Source organism: Homalodisca vitripennis, chromosome X, assembly GCF_021130785.1.
Source record: "Homalodisca vitripennis isolate AUS2020 chromosome X, UT_GWSS_2.1, whole genome shotgun sequence".
NCBI classification, from domain to species: Eukaryota; Metazoa; Arthropoda; class Insecta; order Hemiptera; family Cicadellidae; genus Homalodisca; species Homalodisca vitripennis.
In genome coordinates this window covers 10165225-10184340 of record NC_060215.1, presented here as the reverse complement: position 1 = coordinate 10184340, position 19116 = coordinate 10165225, and the positions used below count along the sequence as shown (strand labels likewise).

Here is a 19116-nt window from a genome sequence, read left to right as displayed (position 1 = left end):
TAGAAATACAGATTCTAATCTTTACAGTTTATAATATCCCATATTGCCTAACATTACCTCTTTTATAGCTATTCAATACTTTCCTGATCTCATGACTGCAGTTTAATATATTCTCGCTATCTTTTAGCATTAGACTGTAACAAAAAAAGTGTTTATATAAAGGATAACAACAGATACGTTTTTAATTACTCATGGTACAATAATTTATATTTCGACACGTCACTGAATAACTCATAAGCTCATTTAAATACTAATGTTCATTTTCTGTCCTATTATTATACACCATTAGGTAATTTACATCTAACTATTTTGCTTCTTTTTTAATCAAATTATCCTTGACTGATAGCAACTTTTGAACATGCTCATTTTAATTCTAGAGTGTGTTGCATATAAAACAATTTTATACAGTATATTTAAATAAAAATCTTTTTTTATAACTATAAAGAATAAAACAGGCTCAGTATTAAGTCCTGCCGATCACTAACTCGTATGTTTGAAACCTCATGTATCTTCTTGTACCACAACTTGCTGTATAAAGAATAAAACGGGCTCAGTATTAAGTCCTGCCGATCACTAACTCGTATGTTTGAAACCTCATGTATCTTCTTGTACCACAACTTGCTGTATAAAGAATAAAACGGGCTCAGTATTAAGTCCTGCCGATCACTAACTCGTATGTTTGAAACCTCATGTATCTTCTTGTACCACAACTTGCTGTATAAAGAATAAAACAGGCTCAGTATTAAGTCCTGCCGATCACTAACTCGTATGTTTGAAACCTCATGTATCTTCTTGTACCACAACTTGCTGTATAAAGAATAAACAGGCTCAGTATTAAGTCCTGCCGATCACTAACTCGTATGTTTGAAACCTCATGTATCTTCTTGTACCACAACTTGCTGTATAAAGAATAAACAGGCTCAGTATTAAGTCCTGCCGATCACTAACTCGTATGTTTGAAACCTCATGTATCTTCTTGTACCACAACTTGCTGTATAAAGAATAAAACGGGCTCAGTATTAAGTCCTGCCGATCACTAACTCGTATGTTTGAAACCTCATGTATCTTCTTGTACCACAACTTGCTGTATAAAGAATAAAACGGGCTCAGTATTAAGTCCTGCCGATCACTAACTCGTATGTTTGAAACCTCATGTATCTTCTTGTACCACAACTTGCTGTATAAAGAATAAAACAGGCTCAGTATTAAGTCCTGCCGATCACTAACTCGTATGTTTGAAACCTCATGTATCTTCTTGTACCACAACTTGCTGTATAAAGAATAAACAGGCTCAGTATTAAGTCCTGCCGATCACTAACTCGTATGTTTGAAACCTCATGTATCTTCTTGTACCACAACTTGCTGTATAAAGAATAAACAGGCTCAGTATTAAGTCCTGCCGATCACTAACTCGTATGTTTGAAACCTCATGTATCTTCTTGTACCACAACTTGCTGTATAAAGAATAAAACGGGCTCAGTATTAAGTCCTGCCGATCACTAACTCGTATGTTTGAAACCTCATGTATCTTCTTGTATCACAACTTGCTGTATAAAGAATAAAACGGGCTCAGTATTAAGTCCTGCCGATCACTAACTCGTATGTTTGAAACCTCATGTATCTTCTTGTACCACAACTTGTTGTATAAAGAATAAACAGGCTCAGTATTAAGTCCTGCCGATCACTAACTCGTATGTTTGAAACCTCATGTATCTTCTTGTACCACAACTTGCTGTATAAAGAATAAAACGGGCTCAGTATTAAGTCCTGCCGATCACTAACTCGTATGTTTGAAACCTCATGTATCTTCTTGTACCACAACTTGCTGTATAAAGAATAAAACGGGCTCAGTATTAAGTCCTGCCGATCACTAACTCGTATGTTTGAAACCTCATGTATCTTCTTGTATCACAACTTGCTGTATAAAGAATAAAACGGGCTCAGTATTAAGTCCTGCCGATCACTAACTCGTATGTTTGAAACCTCATGTATCTGCTTGTACCACAACTTGCTGTATAAAGAATAAAATGGGCTCAGTATTAAGTCCTGCCGATCACTAACTCGTATGTTTGAAACCTCATGTATCTTCTTGTACCACAACTTGCTGTATAAAGAATAAAATGGGCTCAGTATTAAGTCCTGCCGATCAGTAACTCGTATTTTTGAAACCTCATGTATCTTCTTGTACCACAACTTGTTGTATAAAGAATAAAACGGGCTCAGTATTAAGTCCTGCCGATCACTAACTCGTATGTTTGAAACCTCATGTATCTTCTTGTACCACAACTTGCTGTATAAAGAATAAACGGGCTCAGTATTAAGTCCTGCCGATCACTAACTCGTATTTTTGAAACCTCATGTATCTTCTTGTACCACAACTTGCTGTATAAAGAATAAAACGGGCTCAGTATTAAGTCCTGCCGATCACTAACTCGTATGTTTGAAACCTCATGTATCTTCTTGTACCACAACTTGCTGTATAAAGAATAAAACGGGCTCAGTATTAAGTCCTGCCGATCACTAACTCGTATGTTTGAAACCTCATGTATCTTCTTGTACCACAACTTGCTGTATAAAGAATAAAACGGGCTCAGTATTAAGTCCTGCCGATCACTAACTCGTATGTTTGAAACCTCATGTATCTTCTTGTACCACAACTTGCTGTATATCAGATAGATACAAAAGAGAAAAAGCCTACTCTCATCATGAATATCATAATTTATTAAGAGGTGTAATGCCAGATCAATTAGAGCGGCAGATATTATCACTCTCTTTTTGAAATGCAGTAACTGTTTCAATTATAGATTTAACAGTTTTCATACTCTTGTTCTTCAAACAGAGAATTATTATATAGGATATACTTATAGCTTTGCTTCTTCTATTAGTAATAGTATTCAATTATTTTTCCAATGATAAGAAGTAATACATTTTGGAAGATAACTTGGTGGATATAATAAGTTAGATCAAGCACACTTAACAAGAGGCGTACCCCAAGGATTAGTTTTAGGACCAGTTCATTTCCAGTTTCCACCAATATTAGCGTAGACCATGCTTTCTACTGATGATACATTCCTGATTATAGCCAATAAGAATCTAAATTCCTTTGAGATTAATCCTTTCATAACCCTGAATATCGTAAAGCAATATGGTCTAATGCTAAATTCAGCAGTTTATTTGGACGGGAACAAGAGGTTCCAAGACCAAAGGTACACTTTTAAAGAACAACATATACACTTCTGTACCTCTGTCAGTGAAAAACTCTACTTCATAGATGTTATAAGCCAGACTATCTGGGAGAACCCGCACACATGACACGTTTAGAGAAAAAACAGCTGCATGATAATCAAATTGTCCAATCTTCTAGTGGATGACTTGTAGAAACACAGAGAAAACAAAAACAAAAAAATAGGAATGCTTAGAAGACTTGGGTATTATAAAGAACATACTACTCAATTGAAGAACTTATTACATGAAAAAAAAAACATATCTATAATAATATCAATTACATTTTTATTAATATTGTAACTCTATTTTCATAAATATTGTTACAAGTATGTTTATAGTTTCTCTGCTAAATGTATGTAAATAAATGTGATAATGATCTCTGAATCTGATACAAAAACATTCTTTGCAAGTGCAAAAAACAAGATTTTATAAACTTTACTTAAAAATCCCATCCCTCAATAAACAAAAAATTCTTGTAAAATCACTGTCACATTTTTGCGGCCATTATTTTTCATGTTTTTTATTTTTTTTATTTAATTGCTGTGATCAGAATACAGATTAAAACTAGTTGGCTCTTGATTCTGTTCATTATAGTAAATAGTTTAATATTGTATTTGTACTCTCTTAAATCTTTCAATAATAAAGGAAGCAAAAATTACTCATACTGTCATAAGTAATAGTTTTACGGATTATTAATTTTATAATGGAATATTCAGGTATCGTTAACAATTAGGCCTAATTACATACTTTTTCCATTAACTTAAAATTTTAAAAACATGCTTATACTATGAAGCAATTAAATTGTGTAATGACATGAACAGTTAATGTGAGTAGCAGATAACACTATCTGCCAAGATGTAACAGATATGGAGATAGAGAAACCAACGGTTGAGGCGCCGGTCACTGGCAGGGCGTTGGGTATTGTGTTGTTCACCCTGGCCCAATTCACGTGGGTGTACCTGATGCAGGGCAGTCGACAAATGCAAGAAGAAGGTCCAGTTTGCAACACTGTAGGCCAACCGGTAATTTACATTTTTTTATATTCAGTCAATGCAGAAGTTAAGTATCGTGGCTACTAAATATTATATCTACTAATATTTTTTACTTTAATTACTTTTGGCTATATAAAGAAGGGCTTTTTATCTTTAAAATTGTATTTGCAATAAGTCTAGTTTTTTACTGTCTTTATGTTTCGAATACAAAATATTGTTTTCCATTACAGCTTTATCTAATGGATTTATTATACTAGGATCACCTCCTTTTAGTCTTTTATTCAACATGGAACTCACTAATCTGGCTGTTAATGAATCCAAAATAGATATATAATAGTTTCGGTATCAGATGAAAATACTCCACCAAACTCTAAGAAATCCAACCTCTAAAAGTTACCTTTCCAGTAACAAAAAAAATGACAAACAATTTCAAAACATTTAATATTCATAGTTAAGTGAAACAGAAGCTGCTGTTTTACCAAAAAGCCAAACCTTTCCATAGCCCATAAATCAATAAAAGCTCTTAACTTCAATTCGACTGTTTCCCAGTTGTTTGAAGTACTCACATAAAACTCAACCTTACCAATGGACAAAAGAAACAACACTGCTTTATTACACAAATTTTAATACTCCAGTTCTGGTGCCTCTACCATATGTTTTACATTTTCTTCTAATATACAGTGAAGTGACTGCTGTATTTGACTGTCTGGTGAGCTTTTATAGCATCAATAAAATTATCACAGGTTAGAATGTCGAGCACAGTCAGAGTTGTTGAAGTGCGATCATCAGCAGATGTCTGCCGGACAGGCATTGACTCGTAGGTGGGTGGCAGGTCAATCACTGTGGTCTAGCCTCCTAACAGAGTTCGGCCAGCAGATGTCTGCCGGACAGGCATTGACTCGTAGGTGGGTGGCAGGTCAATCACTGTGGTCTAGCCTCCTAACAGAGTTCGGCCAGCAGATGTCTGCCGGACAGGCATTGACTCGTAGGTGGGTGGCAGGTCAATCACTGTGGTCTAGCCTCCTAACAGAGTTCGGCCAGCAGATGTCTGCCGGACAGGCATTGACTCGTAGGTGGGTGGCAGGTCAATCACTGTGGTCTAGCCTCCTAACAGAGTTCGGCCAGCAGATGTCTGCCGGACAGGCATTGACTCGTAGGTGGGTGGCAGGTCAATCACTGTGGTCTAGCCTCCTAACAGAGTTCGGCCAGCAGATGTCTGCCGGACAGGCATTGACTCGTAGGTGGGTGGCAGGTCAATCACTGTGGTCTAGCCTCCTAACAGAGTTCGGCCAGCAGATGTCTGCCGGACAGGCATTGACTCGTAGGTGGGTGGCAGGTCAATCACTGTGGTCTAGCCTCCTAACAGAGTTCGGCCAGCAGATGTCTGCCGGACAGGCATTGACTCGTAGGTGGGTGGCAGGTCAATCACTGTGGTCTAGCCTCCTAACAGAGTTCGGCCAGCAGATGTCTGCCGGACAGGCATTGACTCGTAGGTGGGTGGCAGGTCAATCACTGTGGTCTAGCCTCCTAACAGAGTTCGGCCAGCCGATGCCTGCCGGACAGGCATTGACTCGTAGGTGGGTGGCAGGTCAATCACTGTGGTCTAGCCTCCTAACAGAGTTCGGCCAGCAGATGTCTGCCGGACAGGCATTGACTCGTAGGTGGGTGGCAGGTCAGTCACTGTGGTCTAGCCTCCTAACAGAGTTCGGCCAGCCGATGCCTGCCGGACAGGCATTGACTCGTAGGTGGGTGGCAGGTCAATCACTGTGGTCTAGCCTCCTAACAGAGTTCGGCCAGCAGATGTCTGCCGGACAGGCATTGACTCGTAGGTGGGTGGCAGGTCAATCACTGTGGTCTAGCCTCCTAACAGAGTTCGGCCAGCAGATGTCTGCCGGACAGGCATTGACTCGTAGGTGGGTGGCAGGTCAATCACTGTGGTCTAGCCTCCTAACAGAGTTCGGCCAGCAGATGTCTGCCGGACAGGCATTGACTCGTAGGTGGGTGGCAGGTCAATCACTGTGGTCTAGCCTCCTAACAGAGTTCGGCCAGCAGATGTCTGCCAATGCGGTATGAATGCCTATTTGTCAATGAGGTTGAAATAAAATATTTTAATTTTACGGCAACTCACACAAACCTCCACGATTTGTGAATTGTAGAGTTGGGGGATCCAGACGAGGCGGTTATACAGCAAGGACCGTTCTATTATACGGTGCTAAAGAATTGCAACATTTTACAACAAGTTAAAATTTCAATATTATAGCAAATGACTTAAAAACCATTTTCAAAACATTTATGATATGATGATAAGTAGCGAAAGTATGTACAATGAACAAAACGACAGTAACGCCACGGCATGGTTGAAACTGTTGAGTTGAGTTGAGAACTGTGCAGAACCGTTAGAAGACTAGAAGAAAGAAAAGAACTAGTTACTATACAGTGCTGCTGGAACGTGCAGCGGACACATTGTGAATTGTAATAGTTGCCAGTTGGGCTGTAATGGTTTGGTTATTTTACTTGGAACTGAATCAAGAATATTTTTATTGCCATCCCACACAACAATGCATTGACAAAGTCATAGAGTTTAAAATATGTCTCTAAAACATATATAATATACAAATACAAACACATACACAAACCTTAACATAGCCTACATGGCACAGTTATATCCTTAATGCTGAGCATACATGAGACAGTTGTACAAGAACTGCTAGTTCTCGAGAACAGAGCAGTTACTGGCACTCAGCGGTTCCGTTCTTTCTTGTCCATCACCAATGAATTGACTAGGCAATTTCCAGGCTGATAGGATGGCTTATAGGTAATGTCGGTGGGACAGAGTAATCACGACAGAACTGGCAGACCCCAACTTGCTGGTGATGCTTCGCTCTAGATGTCGGTATATTTGACCTGCTGGCTAGCTGCAACATCGTTGGTGCTGCCAGGTGGTGGTGGTTGTTTGTCTGATTTCAAATTTAGCAGTTTTGCCACCAGCTGGTATACTCTCTTAAACAGCATTCTCTGGGTCACCATCCAGCTCATCCTAAACCATGGATGATGGAAGAAAATGGTATATGTGTTTCGCTTAAGCTCTGATAAACTGACTGTTTACTTTTTAGGCCAATTAAAAAATAAAGTGCCATGACTCCTATTCTTTTGTGTCACTCTTTATTTAGATTAAACTGCATGTTTAGAAGCTTTGGCAACTTTCTTAACTCCACCACTTAAAAGCTTACACCCGTTCCTCTAAGCACAAGGAAGGCATTTGTTGCTGACCACAGTCCACTCTGATGCCAAGCTCTTCTTTCCGCATTAACATCATGTTGTCACCTTCATGAGTTCACCTCAAGAACCTCAATCGTGACTGAGGCTGCCACATCATATCTAACCCTAATATGCATCATATGTATGTGTATTAGGATTAGGGGCATCCTTAAAATAATATTTTATCAAAAGAAATTACACATGTCAGGATCTAAATTTCAGTATCTAAGGTCTTATTATGCCCAGCTGTTATATATAACATCAGTTGTTGGTTGGCTCCCGGGTTTAAACCATAAATTAAACAAGTGAGATCAAACGTAACTGATAATATATATTATGCCAACTTTTGCACACTGAAACGTAAAGCTAAGGATTGCTATGTTTAAAAATATATACTAAAATGCCAAAATAGCCAGTTCCATCTTACTCCTAAAACACTTCTCAGCACAGAAGAAAGGTATATGCCCATTACTAGGTCATCAAAGTCTGCAATCCTACATACCCCAATGTCAGAAATAAAACCTTACCCGCCCTACCAGGTTGAGTTTTATAGTGCAATAGTTGTCATAAAAGATGAAATTTCTTGTGTAACTGTACGAAAGCTAATCAACACTACATAACCTACCTTTTATTGTAAATGTTCTTTTCTCTCCTGCTCTAAAGAATCCATTTGTAATGGTGAATTTCCATTGTTTATTTATAGTGTTAAAATGTGACATTTCCAGTGATCTATTAAGTTCGTTTCACTGGTCACTATCAAATTTGATATCCCTGTGCCTTAGCCTATATCTGATATATGATATTGAAATATTCGTATTTATTGAAATGTATTACAACATTTAATAACAAAATCATCCAATCTCAATAATGGTAAGTGAAGGGTGACAAAGAAAGCTAACATTGAATACCCTTCATTTTCTGTTATGGACATTTCTGTAGTTTGATAGTCTTGTTATTATAGTTAAGCACTGCCAGCCAATAAGCTGAAACCAAGACTGAAACATGTGGTTGGCTGTTGAACAGTGTGACAGCGTCCAGGTGACCTGCTGTTGGCCTGCCTATTGTAACATCTCAGGGTAAGTTTTACAGATACATATCTGAGTCTTCTAGTTCCAAAACCGGATAGGAATCTTTTATTCTGCTTCATGGCATTAATATTTACATAATTAAATACTGAAACATCTAAAACCTGATATGTTTCCTTCATTTAAATTGTGGAAAAAGTAGGGGTAGGTCGCAAACCCTGATAGGTAAAGATATCAGTTTAAAAAACTGATAGATTGTAATATTCAGCGTTTTGCTGCAAAGTTGTTGATTGGGCAGTGTGTTGATTGCAACACTGCAAGCAGGGCTGTACACGGCTTTGGTGGACCCCGGAAAGATATTCAATATACCAACAGATACAGATACAGATACAGATACAGATAACTTTATTCATGAGCTTCAAGCACAGAATGGTGTCAAAATTTATATAATTATAATTTATTTATTTATTTTTTGTAGTGTAGTGTCAAGTAGCACTGCTGACGTCAGGTCTTACGCGAGCGATGAACTCCTCCATGCTGTATAGTGGGATGTCTGCAAGCCATTGCCGGAGCCTCTTCTTCAACGTGGAGGGTGTGCCTTCTTTTATTGACTGTGGAAGCATATTGTACAGTTTTGCTCCAGCGTATGAGGGTTTCTTTGAGAAAATAGAAGTTCTGTGGATGGGAAGATTAAAGTTGCTATTGTGCCTTGTGTTGTAGTTGTGAAAATTTCTGTTTCTTGGAAGAGGTGATTTTAGAGCGAAATCAACTGTCTCTAGGATGTATAATGAGACTGCAGTTAAAATTCCAAGGCTTTGAAAGGAGTTCCTGCAGCTTTCTCTTGGCTGAAGACCCGCCATGGATCGAAGAGCTCGTTTCTGGAGCACCAGCACTCGTTTCAAGTTTTCTTGCTTTGCCCCACCCCAGAATATTATACCATATCTGAGGTGAGACTCGAAGAGGGCATGATAGATGTTCTTGTTGCTTCAGCCGTGCTGATGGCTCGAATACGCTTCAAGGCGAAAATTGAAGAGCTCAGCTTCATGCAAAGAGAGTCAACATGGTAGTTCCAAGACAGCTCATCATCAAGAACTATACCTAAGTGTTTTGTTGAAGTTAGGGTTTGAATGTTAGGAGGACCAGTGACCTTATTTTTGAGCTTTCCCATAATCAACTGTGTAGTTTTTTCTTCATTGAAGACCAGATCGTTGTTGATGCAGTAGTCTTGTGCTGAGCTCACAGCAATGAAGTTGTTCACTTCCAGTGCTTCTGCCGCCTTGTCGCTAGTCAGGAGCATGGTGTCATCGGCAAACATGATGGCCTTGCTATACCGGCTGACATGGTTTGGAAGATCGGCTGTGAACAAGGCAAACAGCACTGGACCCAAGACCGAGCCCTGGGGGACTCCTCTCTTAACATTCAGTGGCTTTGATCTGATCAAAGTTGTAATACCATTGGCGATTCCTTTCAGCTCCACAAGCTGCATTCGACTGCTTAGGTAGCTTTTAAACCAAGAGTGTGCTATTCCGACAACTCCAAGATGTTCGAGTTTGCCTAGAATCATCTTGTGGTCAAGGCAGTCGAATGCTTTGCTTAAGTCAAGTGATGTACTAATAATTGTTTTCCCAGCATCCAAATCGTTAATCATACATTCAATGATATCTCCAAGAGCTGTTGCTGTCGAGCGGCCTGGAATGAAGCCATGCTGTCCTTCAAGGTTCATGTTGTTCCGCTGAAGATGAGCTCTGAGTCTACTTAAGACAACTCTCTCCAGGACTTTTGAGAAGGTGGAAACCAACGAGATAGGCCTGTAATTCTTGATTTCATCTTTTCGCCCTTTTTTATGGAGGGGATATACTTTTGAGGTCTTCATTTTAGATGGAAACACACCTTGTGCCAGAGACTTATTTATTACGTCAGTCAAAGGAACCAGCAGTTCCTCCCCGCAAGATTTCATGAGCCTTGAAGACATATCATCCACACCAGCTGAAGAAGATGATTTAGTTGCTCTGATGATTGTCCGGATTTCGTTCATCGTAGTTGGAGCGAAGACCCTGAGATGATCGTCAACAGTAAAAGTATTATCAATAGGTGTATACCTTTTTGGGGGATTATTTTTTATCAGGGTTTCTTCGGCGACATTGATGAAGTAGTTGTTTAAATGTTCAGAAATGGTGTGTAAATTGCAAGTAGTTCCATTGGCTATTTTTAGTGAAGATATTGAGTCAGTTAAGTTTTTTAATGTTTTTCTTTCAGCATCTATTATTGTCCAGATGGCTTTATTCTTGTTTGCAGATTCAGAGATGAATTTCTCGCTGGCTGACTGCCTCAATGATCTAAGCTTGAGGTCGTAAAGTTTTTTCTTATGAGCCGCATCTGCTTTGTCTTCCGGTCTTCCATTCAGAATAAATCTGTCACGTGCTGCAATATAGGCGTTCTTCTTTTCGCTCACCTCTCTGTCATAGGCAATTATTTTATGTTTTACAGATTTATTGCGATATGTCTTGTATGGACAAGCAAAATCCAAATTGGAGACCATCAGAGTGATGAATTTGGAGTAAGCAATGTCTGCATTCTCCTCCGTAAGCACTCCATCCCAGGACTGATAAGTGATCGTATCTTTAAAGGTGAACATTGTATTGCAGTTGAACTGGTGTCGAGTAGAGACAGTCGATGTACTTTTCAACGATGGTACATTTATAGTACATATTTGACCAGTATGGTCGGACAGGTGTTCATCAACTATATCCACTTTTACCAGATCTTGGTCGAGACTTGAGCACACTAGGTCGATGGAAGACTGTGACGTACTTGTTATTCTAGTGGCGGGGAGAGGTAACCTATGTATACCAAAGGAAGCTAAAAGCTCATTTAAGGATGATTTATCTCTTGAATCTCTCAGGTGATCAACATTTAAGTCTCCCACTATGCAGATCCCACTGTTGTTACAAGGTAGTGTCTCAAGCACATCCGACAGTAGCGCCAGTGCATCTTCGAGGGGGGCATCTGGTGGTCGATAGACACCCAAAATGAGAAGATTTCCTCCATTAGTTAGGGAGATATTTATGCCTGACAACTCCAAAAGGAGTTCTCTGCTAGACTGTTCAATGTGTAGACTCTCCAAGGGGTTAACAATTGAGTCGTGGCTGTAAATGGCGACGCCGCCCTTTTTGTGATTGGTCCTGCTGAAAGCTACTATTAGCTTATAGCTTATAAGATGAACATTTGAGATGGATTCGCAGTCTAGCCCATGTTCTGTGATAACGAGAATGTCAGGTTTATGACTATCAAGCAGACAGTTCAAGCGTTCTATCTTGTTTCCAATGCGGTCTACATTCTGGTGAAGTATAGTTGTCTTTTCAGAGATGAGTTGATTATTATTCTTCCCTTTGTTTCTTGCTTCCACCTGTCTTTGTAAGGGGGGCCTAATGCTAAAAAACGTTTGTTGCCTTGCTTCCTCTGAGATGAGTATTCTGATGTAAAGAAACCTTGAGAAATGGCATTATCTGCATCAGTGGTTGAGTCTATGGATGGGTTGCTTTTGTTCTGAATGTCATTGTCCTGCTCTGTGGGGTTGTTTATGTATCTGGAGAGAAAATCTTCCATGCTCTCTCCTTGGTCCCGTATTACAGCAAGCATTGGAGGCCTTCTGCGCCGGACTGTAGGTCGAGGAATAGATAGACTCGTCTCTGTCTCAAGGGTAAAATTCTCTCGAGTTGTGTCCGTAGATGCAGGTGAAAGAGAATCTCCAAGTCTCAAATGGCGTGGGACAGTGTTCATGTTGCCAGCATTGTTGTCAACATCCGGTACATTGACAGTGGCTTCTTCTGTTCTGGGGTGGGGGCGGGTCAGATTTAATTTTATATTTTTAAGTTTTTCACCCAGAAGCTCTTTTTGCTTTGCTACCTGTAGTGATACACTGAAAAAAGATTTCTGTTCTTTTTTTCCTCTTTTCTTCGTAGATGGGGGGTGAGGTTTGGAGGATGGCAGTGGTATTCCGTTTGATGTCTCGATTAGAGGTCCAGTAGGTTCAGAGTTTCCTCGGTTGTATAGGCAGTCTTGGATTATCCTTAACTGCTGCTCTACGTGGTCTTGACGCTTGTTTAGATTATCCAGGTGTAGGGTGACAGATGTGCAATTTTGAACAGGTTCAGTTGTTTTTCTTTTCATCTCGTCCAGACGAACTCTCAATTCCACCAACTGAAGCAGAAGTGATCCCTGTGAAGGTAAGGAGTCCATGTTGGTTTGTGTTTCTGCATCATTTGTCGCACATTCCGCTGTTGGACTTGAGTTCCTATCACTTATTGTATTTTCATTTGGTGTTTTAATTTGTTTTATTACTTCTTGTAGTCTAGCAATTTACATATTATTACTAGATATTATATGTTCTTTTTCTTTATCATGTTCTTCGAATATACATTCAAGTTTTGAACGGAGCTCCTTTTCCTTGGCAAGTTGGGCTTCAATTTGATTTATTGTATCCACTAGTACAGAATTTCTATTTATTAGGACTTCTTTTTCCTCTTTAAGTTTTTCAATTTCTGCTTGGTGTATATTTAAGCCAGAAATACCAGAGTCCGAAATTCTTCTTGCCAGTTGGGAGTTTTTAATTGTCATTATGTAGAGGTCTTCCTTTAACTTACTATTTTCTGAAAGGAGAGCGTTTCCAACTTCTGCCGCAAGACTAAGCGAAGTCTCTAAGTCATGATCATTCAGCATTTCATGTTCCTGTATTTTAGACTCTGCCACTTCTAGGGCCGACAGCTGTCTTTTTTGGTATGCGGTATCACTTTCAGCTGATTTATGTTTGGGGCAGTTGTTTGATTTGTCATTGTAGGCTAATTCAGCCTCTTTCAAGGCGGCGTTAAATTTTTTATTTTTATGATTATCTGCCTTAAACTTACCGTAGGCTTCTAGATTTTCCCAGTATGGGTAAATGTCATTTTCCTTTACATTGGCATATAAAAAATATAACATTATACTCGTAATATACTGATTTTTGGGGATCCTTGATTAAGATTTTCTCAATCACTGCTGGCCAATGGCAATATCCTTTCACCCTAGCAAAGACAATTTCACCAACAGTATACATGGTGGCTTTTTTTTTATAAATAAATAATAAATAAATGAATAGAACAGTATATCTGCTTAAAATTGATAAAAAGAAATATATATATATATATATATATATATATATATATATATATATATATATAAGTACCTTTCCAATATAGCTGTATCAATAGATCAGTAACCCATAAATTAAGACAGGTTCCATGATTGAAGGTAGTGACAAGCAATTGTAGCTGACCTTGAGCTAGTATAGTCTGCCAGTTATCTACATGTAGACAGACCAGGTAAACAGCTACAGCTGACTGACAACTCAAGTTAACCCTTTGCTTAATGGCAGATATTACAAACTGCCTGTTACTACTGGTGTCATATTAGTAGTCCACTTCCTGTCAATTTTAATTCAGTTTATTAATTATTATTTTATCTTTTTCTCAAATTAGTTTGTAAATGATAAATTTCATTTAAATGATGAGTGTTCCAATTCAATTCCAAACTGTGGACTCTCCCAAAATATTATAAATCACTATTAAAATACTGTTTACAACCATGTGGTTTTATCTTCTAGAATTGTAAGTAATATATTTCCAATTAAATTTATTATATAGTTTATGATAAATTAGAACTTGATTTATAAGTAGAGATTTTATACTTATATCAAACTTTTAATCCACTTTGAATAATTAAAAAACTTATTATAAACATAAAATTTGAATAAACTGTCACATTCACTGTTTACTGTCACTCACTCACTGACTTTTAACAAAGTGTAAGGGAATTTTTAACAATAATGAAATTAATGTTCTTGAATGTCCAGAAAACTATCTTTATTTAATAAACCCTAGTCACCATTTATAAGCAACGGTAAGAAACCGAATGAAAAACAATTCTGCACTACAAAAACATCAATGGTTTTTGCAGTAATCAAAGTATGGTTCCACAGTCTGCCAACCAAGCCACTTCATGTTCCGCCACCTGCCTCCGTACAAGTGTGGCAGGCCCCCTGAGTTCCCGAGCCCTGGTAAAATTATAAAAAAAAAAACACTCTGAGTAGGGCCTGGCTTTAAGTGTCGGTAATAGATATGGAACCTTATTCCGTTACCAGGAAAGAACTACAATTATTAGAAAGAAGTCTGAAAGCACTCTATGTTCTAAAAAAACATGTTTTTATTATTAAGGTACTGTAATTGTGTAACCTATTGTAAATAGTTCATAAATTGAACCAATGGTATAATTTGTTTGAATTCCCATTACAATAAATACGATTATTTAATTAGTAAAGTTCCTAGTAAAATTGAATTCATTCATTACTAGTACTAACTCAGCAAACATTTTTCTAAAACTTCATTTTTATTTCTATAAAAAAAACACAATTATTTTGAATGTGAGATGCATTTGGCTTTAATGAAAACATAGTTGAGAGATAACAAGGCTAGTCACAAACCAGTACAATTACAAGGTCCTGTTCGAAACCAGAAAAGACCACAAGGTTCTGATGCAAAATCAGATGATTCACAAGGTTTTGTTGCAAAACCAGATACATCAAAAATAAAAATTGCATTTTCTTTAAAAGTGTTACATAAAGAGTTGAAACTTTGCGTAATGTCATGTCTATCCTATGTGAGGTTGTAGAAAAAAAGTATTTTTATGCTACAACAAACATTGAATTGTTTGGGTTAAATGTGCTAAAATTGTCTATTTAATTTTGAAACTAGACAACTCATCTGAGATAACATCAGAAACAAGAGTCTGACAAGAAACAACCACTAAATAAACTATGGATAAATAATAATAAATAGCATAATAACAAATAAATGTGACTGTAACAATAATAATAATAATTTAAACTTAGATCAAAATAATACAATTCTAACAATAAATTAAACAGCGATAACAAAATAAATAGGTGGTTATCATAACATCAACAATAAAAATCAAATAGGGCAATAAAAATAAATTCCAATCGAAATATTTTACTTGGGTCCAGACAAGAAGTCAAGAGCAGGATAATGATAGGCTCAGATAGCGAAGGTGTAAGAAGTTTAATCTTAAGACGGAAAACATGGAGATTGTTATGATTAAAGTCTACTGAATCAGAAATAGAGTTTCCAATGCACATCAAATGAGTGAGAAGCTATTCCTCAAATGTAGTAGTTCCAGGTAGTCTAAAGTCAATTAAATTTAGAACTTTGGAGCAGTCCAGTAATCCGTGAATAAACTTGAAAAGGAAGAGAGCTACTTCCAAATCTCTTTGATGTTCTAAAGGTTGAAGCTTGAGCATCTCTTGTTCCAGCTGTTTAACTGGTACGTCCTAGTAATAGTACTCAAGCCTAAATCCCATCAATGTTACAAAGCAGTGTTAGATGCCTGATGGCATTTAGATAGTCTGATGATGTTGTTTCCTGATAAGGCCTCCATGCCACACTCTGGTGGGGATGGCTGAGACAACCCCATGGATTCCGTTCCGACAGAAAGCGACTCCAATTCCCCTCTTTACAAAACTGAAATATTCTGTCATTCCAGAATCAGAGATGAAAACGTTTTAGGTTTAAGTCTTCAGAGGTTCCAGCTTGTTGTCTGTTGACATACAGAAAGTAAACTTCAAGATAGTATTTATAATACTTGTATAATTTCTTGTGGCAAAGATACAGAATTATTTATATACCTGTCACTCCAGAATCAGAGATGAAAACGTTTTAGGTTTAAGTCTTCAGAGGTTCCAGCTTGTTGTCTGTTGACATACAGAAAGTAAACTTCAAGACAGTATTTATAATACTTGTATAATTTCTTGTGGCAAAGATACAGAATTATTTATATACCTGTCACTCCAGAATCAGAGATGAAAACGTTTTAGGTTTAAGTCTTCAGAGGTTCCAGCTTGTTGTCTGTTGACATACAGAAAGTAAACTTCAAGATAGTATTTATAATACTTGTATAATTTCTTGTGGCAAAGATACAGAATTATTTATATACCTGTCACTCCAGAATCAGAGATGAAAACGTTTTAGGTTTAAGTCTTCAGAGGTTCCAGCTTGTTGTCTGTTGACATACAGAAAGTAAACTTCAAGATAGTATTTATAATACTTGTATAATTTCTTGTGGCAAAGATACAGAATTATTTATATACCTGTCACTCCAGAATCAGAGATGAAAACGTTTTAGGTTTAAGTCTTCAGAGGTTCCAGCTTGTTGTCTGTTGACATACAGAAAGTAAACTTCAAGACAGTATTTATAATACTTGTATAATTTCTTGTGGCAAAGATACAGAATTATTTATATACCTGTCACTCCAGAATCAGAGATGAAAACGTTTTAGGTTTAAGTCTTCAGAGGTTCCAGCTTGTTGTCTGTTGACATACAGAAAGTAAACTTCAAGATAGTATTTATAATACTTGTATAATTTCTTGTGGCAAAGATACAGAATTATTTATATACCTGTCACTCCAGAATCAGAGATGAAAACGTTTTAGGTTTAAGTCTTCAGAGGTTCCAGCTTGTTGTCTGTTGACATACAGAAAGTAAACTTCAAGATAGTATTTATAATACTTGTATAATTTCTTGTGGCAAAGATACAGAATTATTTATATACCTGTCACTCCAGAATCAGAGATGAAAACGTTTTAGGTTTAAGTCTTCAGAGGTTCCAGCTTGTTGTCTGTTGACATACAGAAAGTAAACTTCAAGACAGTATTTATAATACTTGTATAATTTCTTGTGGCAAAGATACAGAATTATTTATATACCTGTCACTCCAGAATCAGAGATGAAAACGTTTTAGGTTTAAGTCTTCAGAGGTTCCAGCTTGTTGTCTGTTGACATACAGAAAGTAAACTTCAAGATAGTATTTATAATACTTGTATAATTTCTTGTGGCAAAGATACAGAATTATTTATATACCTGTCACTCCAGAATCAGAGATGAAAACGTTTTAGGTTTAAGTCTTCAGAGGTTCCAGCTTGTTGTCTGTTGACATACAGAAAGTAAACTTCAAGATAGTATTTATAATACTTGTATAATTTCTTGTGGCAAAGATACAGAATTATTTATATACCTGTCACTCCAGAATCAGAGATGAAAACGTTTTAGGTTTAAGTCTTCAGAGGTTCCAGCTTGTTGTCTGTTGACATACAGAAAGTAAACTTCAAGACAGTATTTATAATACTTGTATAATTTCTTGTGGCAAAGATACAGAATTATTTATATACCTGTCACTCCAGAATCAGAGATGAAAACGTTTTAGGTTTAAGTCTTCAGAGGTTCCAGCTTGTTGTCTGTTGACATACAGAAAGTAAACTTCAAGATAGTATTTATAATACTTGTATAATTTCTTGTGGCAAAGATACAGAATTATTTATATACCTGTCACTCCAGAATCAGAGATGAAAACGTTTTAGGTTTAAGTCTTCAGAGGTTCCAGCTTGTTGTCTGTTGACATACAGAAAGTATACTTCAAGATAGTATTTATAATACTTGTATAATTTCTTGTGGCAAAGATACAGAATTATTTATATACCTGTCACTCCTTTATCCATATCACTCACTATTTCTCTCGTCGTGATACTTCTTGTCTAGAAATAAACGAGAAGTCTAACTGAGAGGGGTAGTATTTGATGAAAATGGTGCAAATTACCAAATGGCATGGAGATGAACATTTCTAAAGCCAAAAATCCGGAAACTTATGTAAACAGATTCTAAACATTTTCTCGCTAGAGTAAACATTCAGTGAAACAGCAGCAAACTACAGTAAGTCACTACTGTGTTTGCACATTCACATGTGTATAAATGCTTCACTGTGACTGGTATGAAGGAATATTATATGCCAGCATCAATTTTCTTGTTTTATTCATTTTGGATAGTATGGACATCTCTAAAACATTTTAAAATAATTGATCACTTTACAGTCTTCTCTGTCATAACATAGTTTTAGATTAAGTATGTATGAATCACTACATTTTTAAAACTATCACTGGTACCATAATGGTGTGACTACTGTATATTCCCATGGTTTCATTTTGCATTGTATTTGTGTATACAGAGAAACAGGATTGTTTGGACTCTGCCTGGAGGAAGAAAATAATTCTAAACTGCGTCCTTACTTCTCTAAAATAGGAGAAAAGATCAAGAATAGCGTAGAAGCCTTTAACAACTTTGTCAAGTACTGTCGTTCTACATAAACATCTACTACTTTAAAATAATGTCATTAATTTCAAATATTGTGCTGTTTTATTATTGTAGTGTATTAATAAATTATTATACATTTAATTTAACTTTCTTTTTTACACAACCAGCAACATGGACAAAAATAAATGGCCAAAACATTGAAATTGGAATGAAAAGGTAACTAATATTCTCTATGCTAAAATATTTTAAAAATTATTTAACATTGGGACACATGGAATGGGTGAATGGATCACTGAACCCCTGGAGAGTAATTTTTTCCCACAAGTAAATTTTATCACTGGCCTCTGAGACGTAGGGTCTATACTTCTACCCTATGGTGTGATTAAACCCAATTCTGAGTAGTCGGAAACAATGAAAAGACAATA

At 37.0% G+C, this 19116-nt stretch overlaps 1 protein-coding gene across 1 annotated transcript; it reads left to right on the top strand.

The window, feature by feature from the left end:
* Nucleotides 1–4066: 4066 nt before the first annotated feature.
* Nucleotides 4067–18832, top strand: LOC124368669. Its single transcript, XM_046825940.1, has 3 exons — nt 4067–4247; nt 8499–8551; nt 18606–18832. The coding sequence occupies exons 1-3, from the start codon at nt 4092–4094 to the stop codon at nt 18742–18744; spliced, it is 348 nt and encodes a 115-aa protein (XP_046681896.1). The 5' UTR covers nt 4067–4091; the 3' UTR covers nt 18745–18832.
* The last annotated feature ends 284 nt before the right edge of the window (nt 18833–19116 follow it).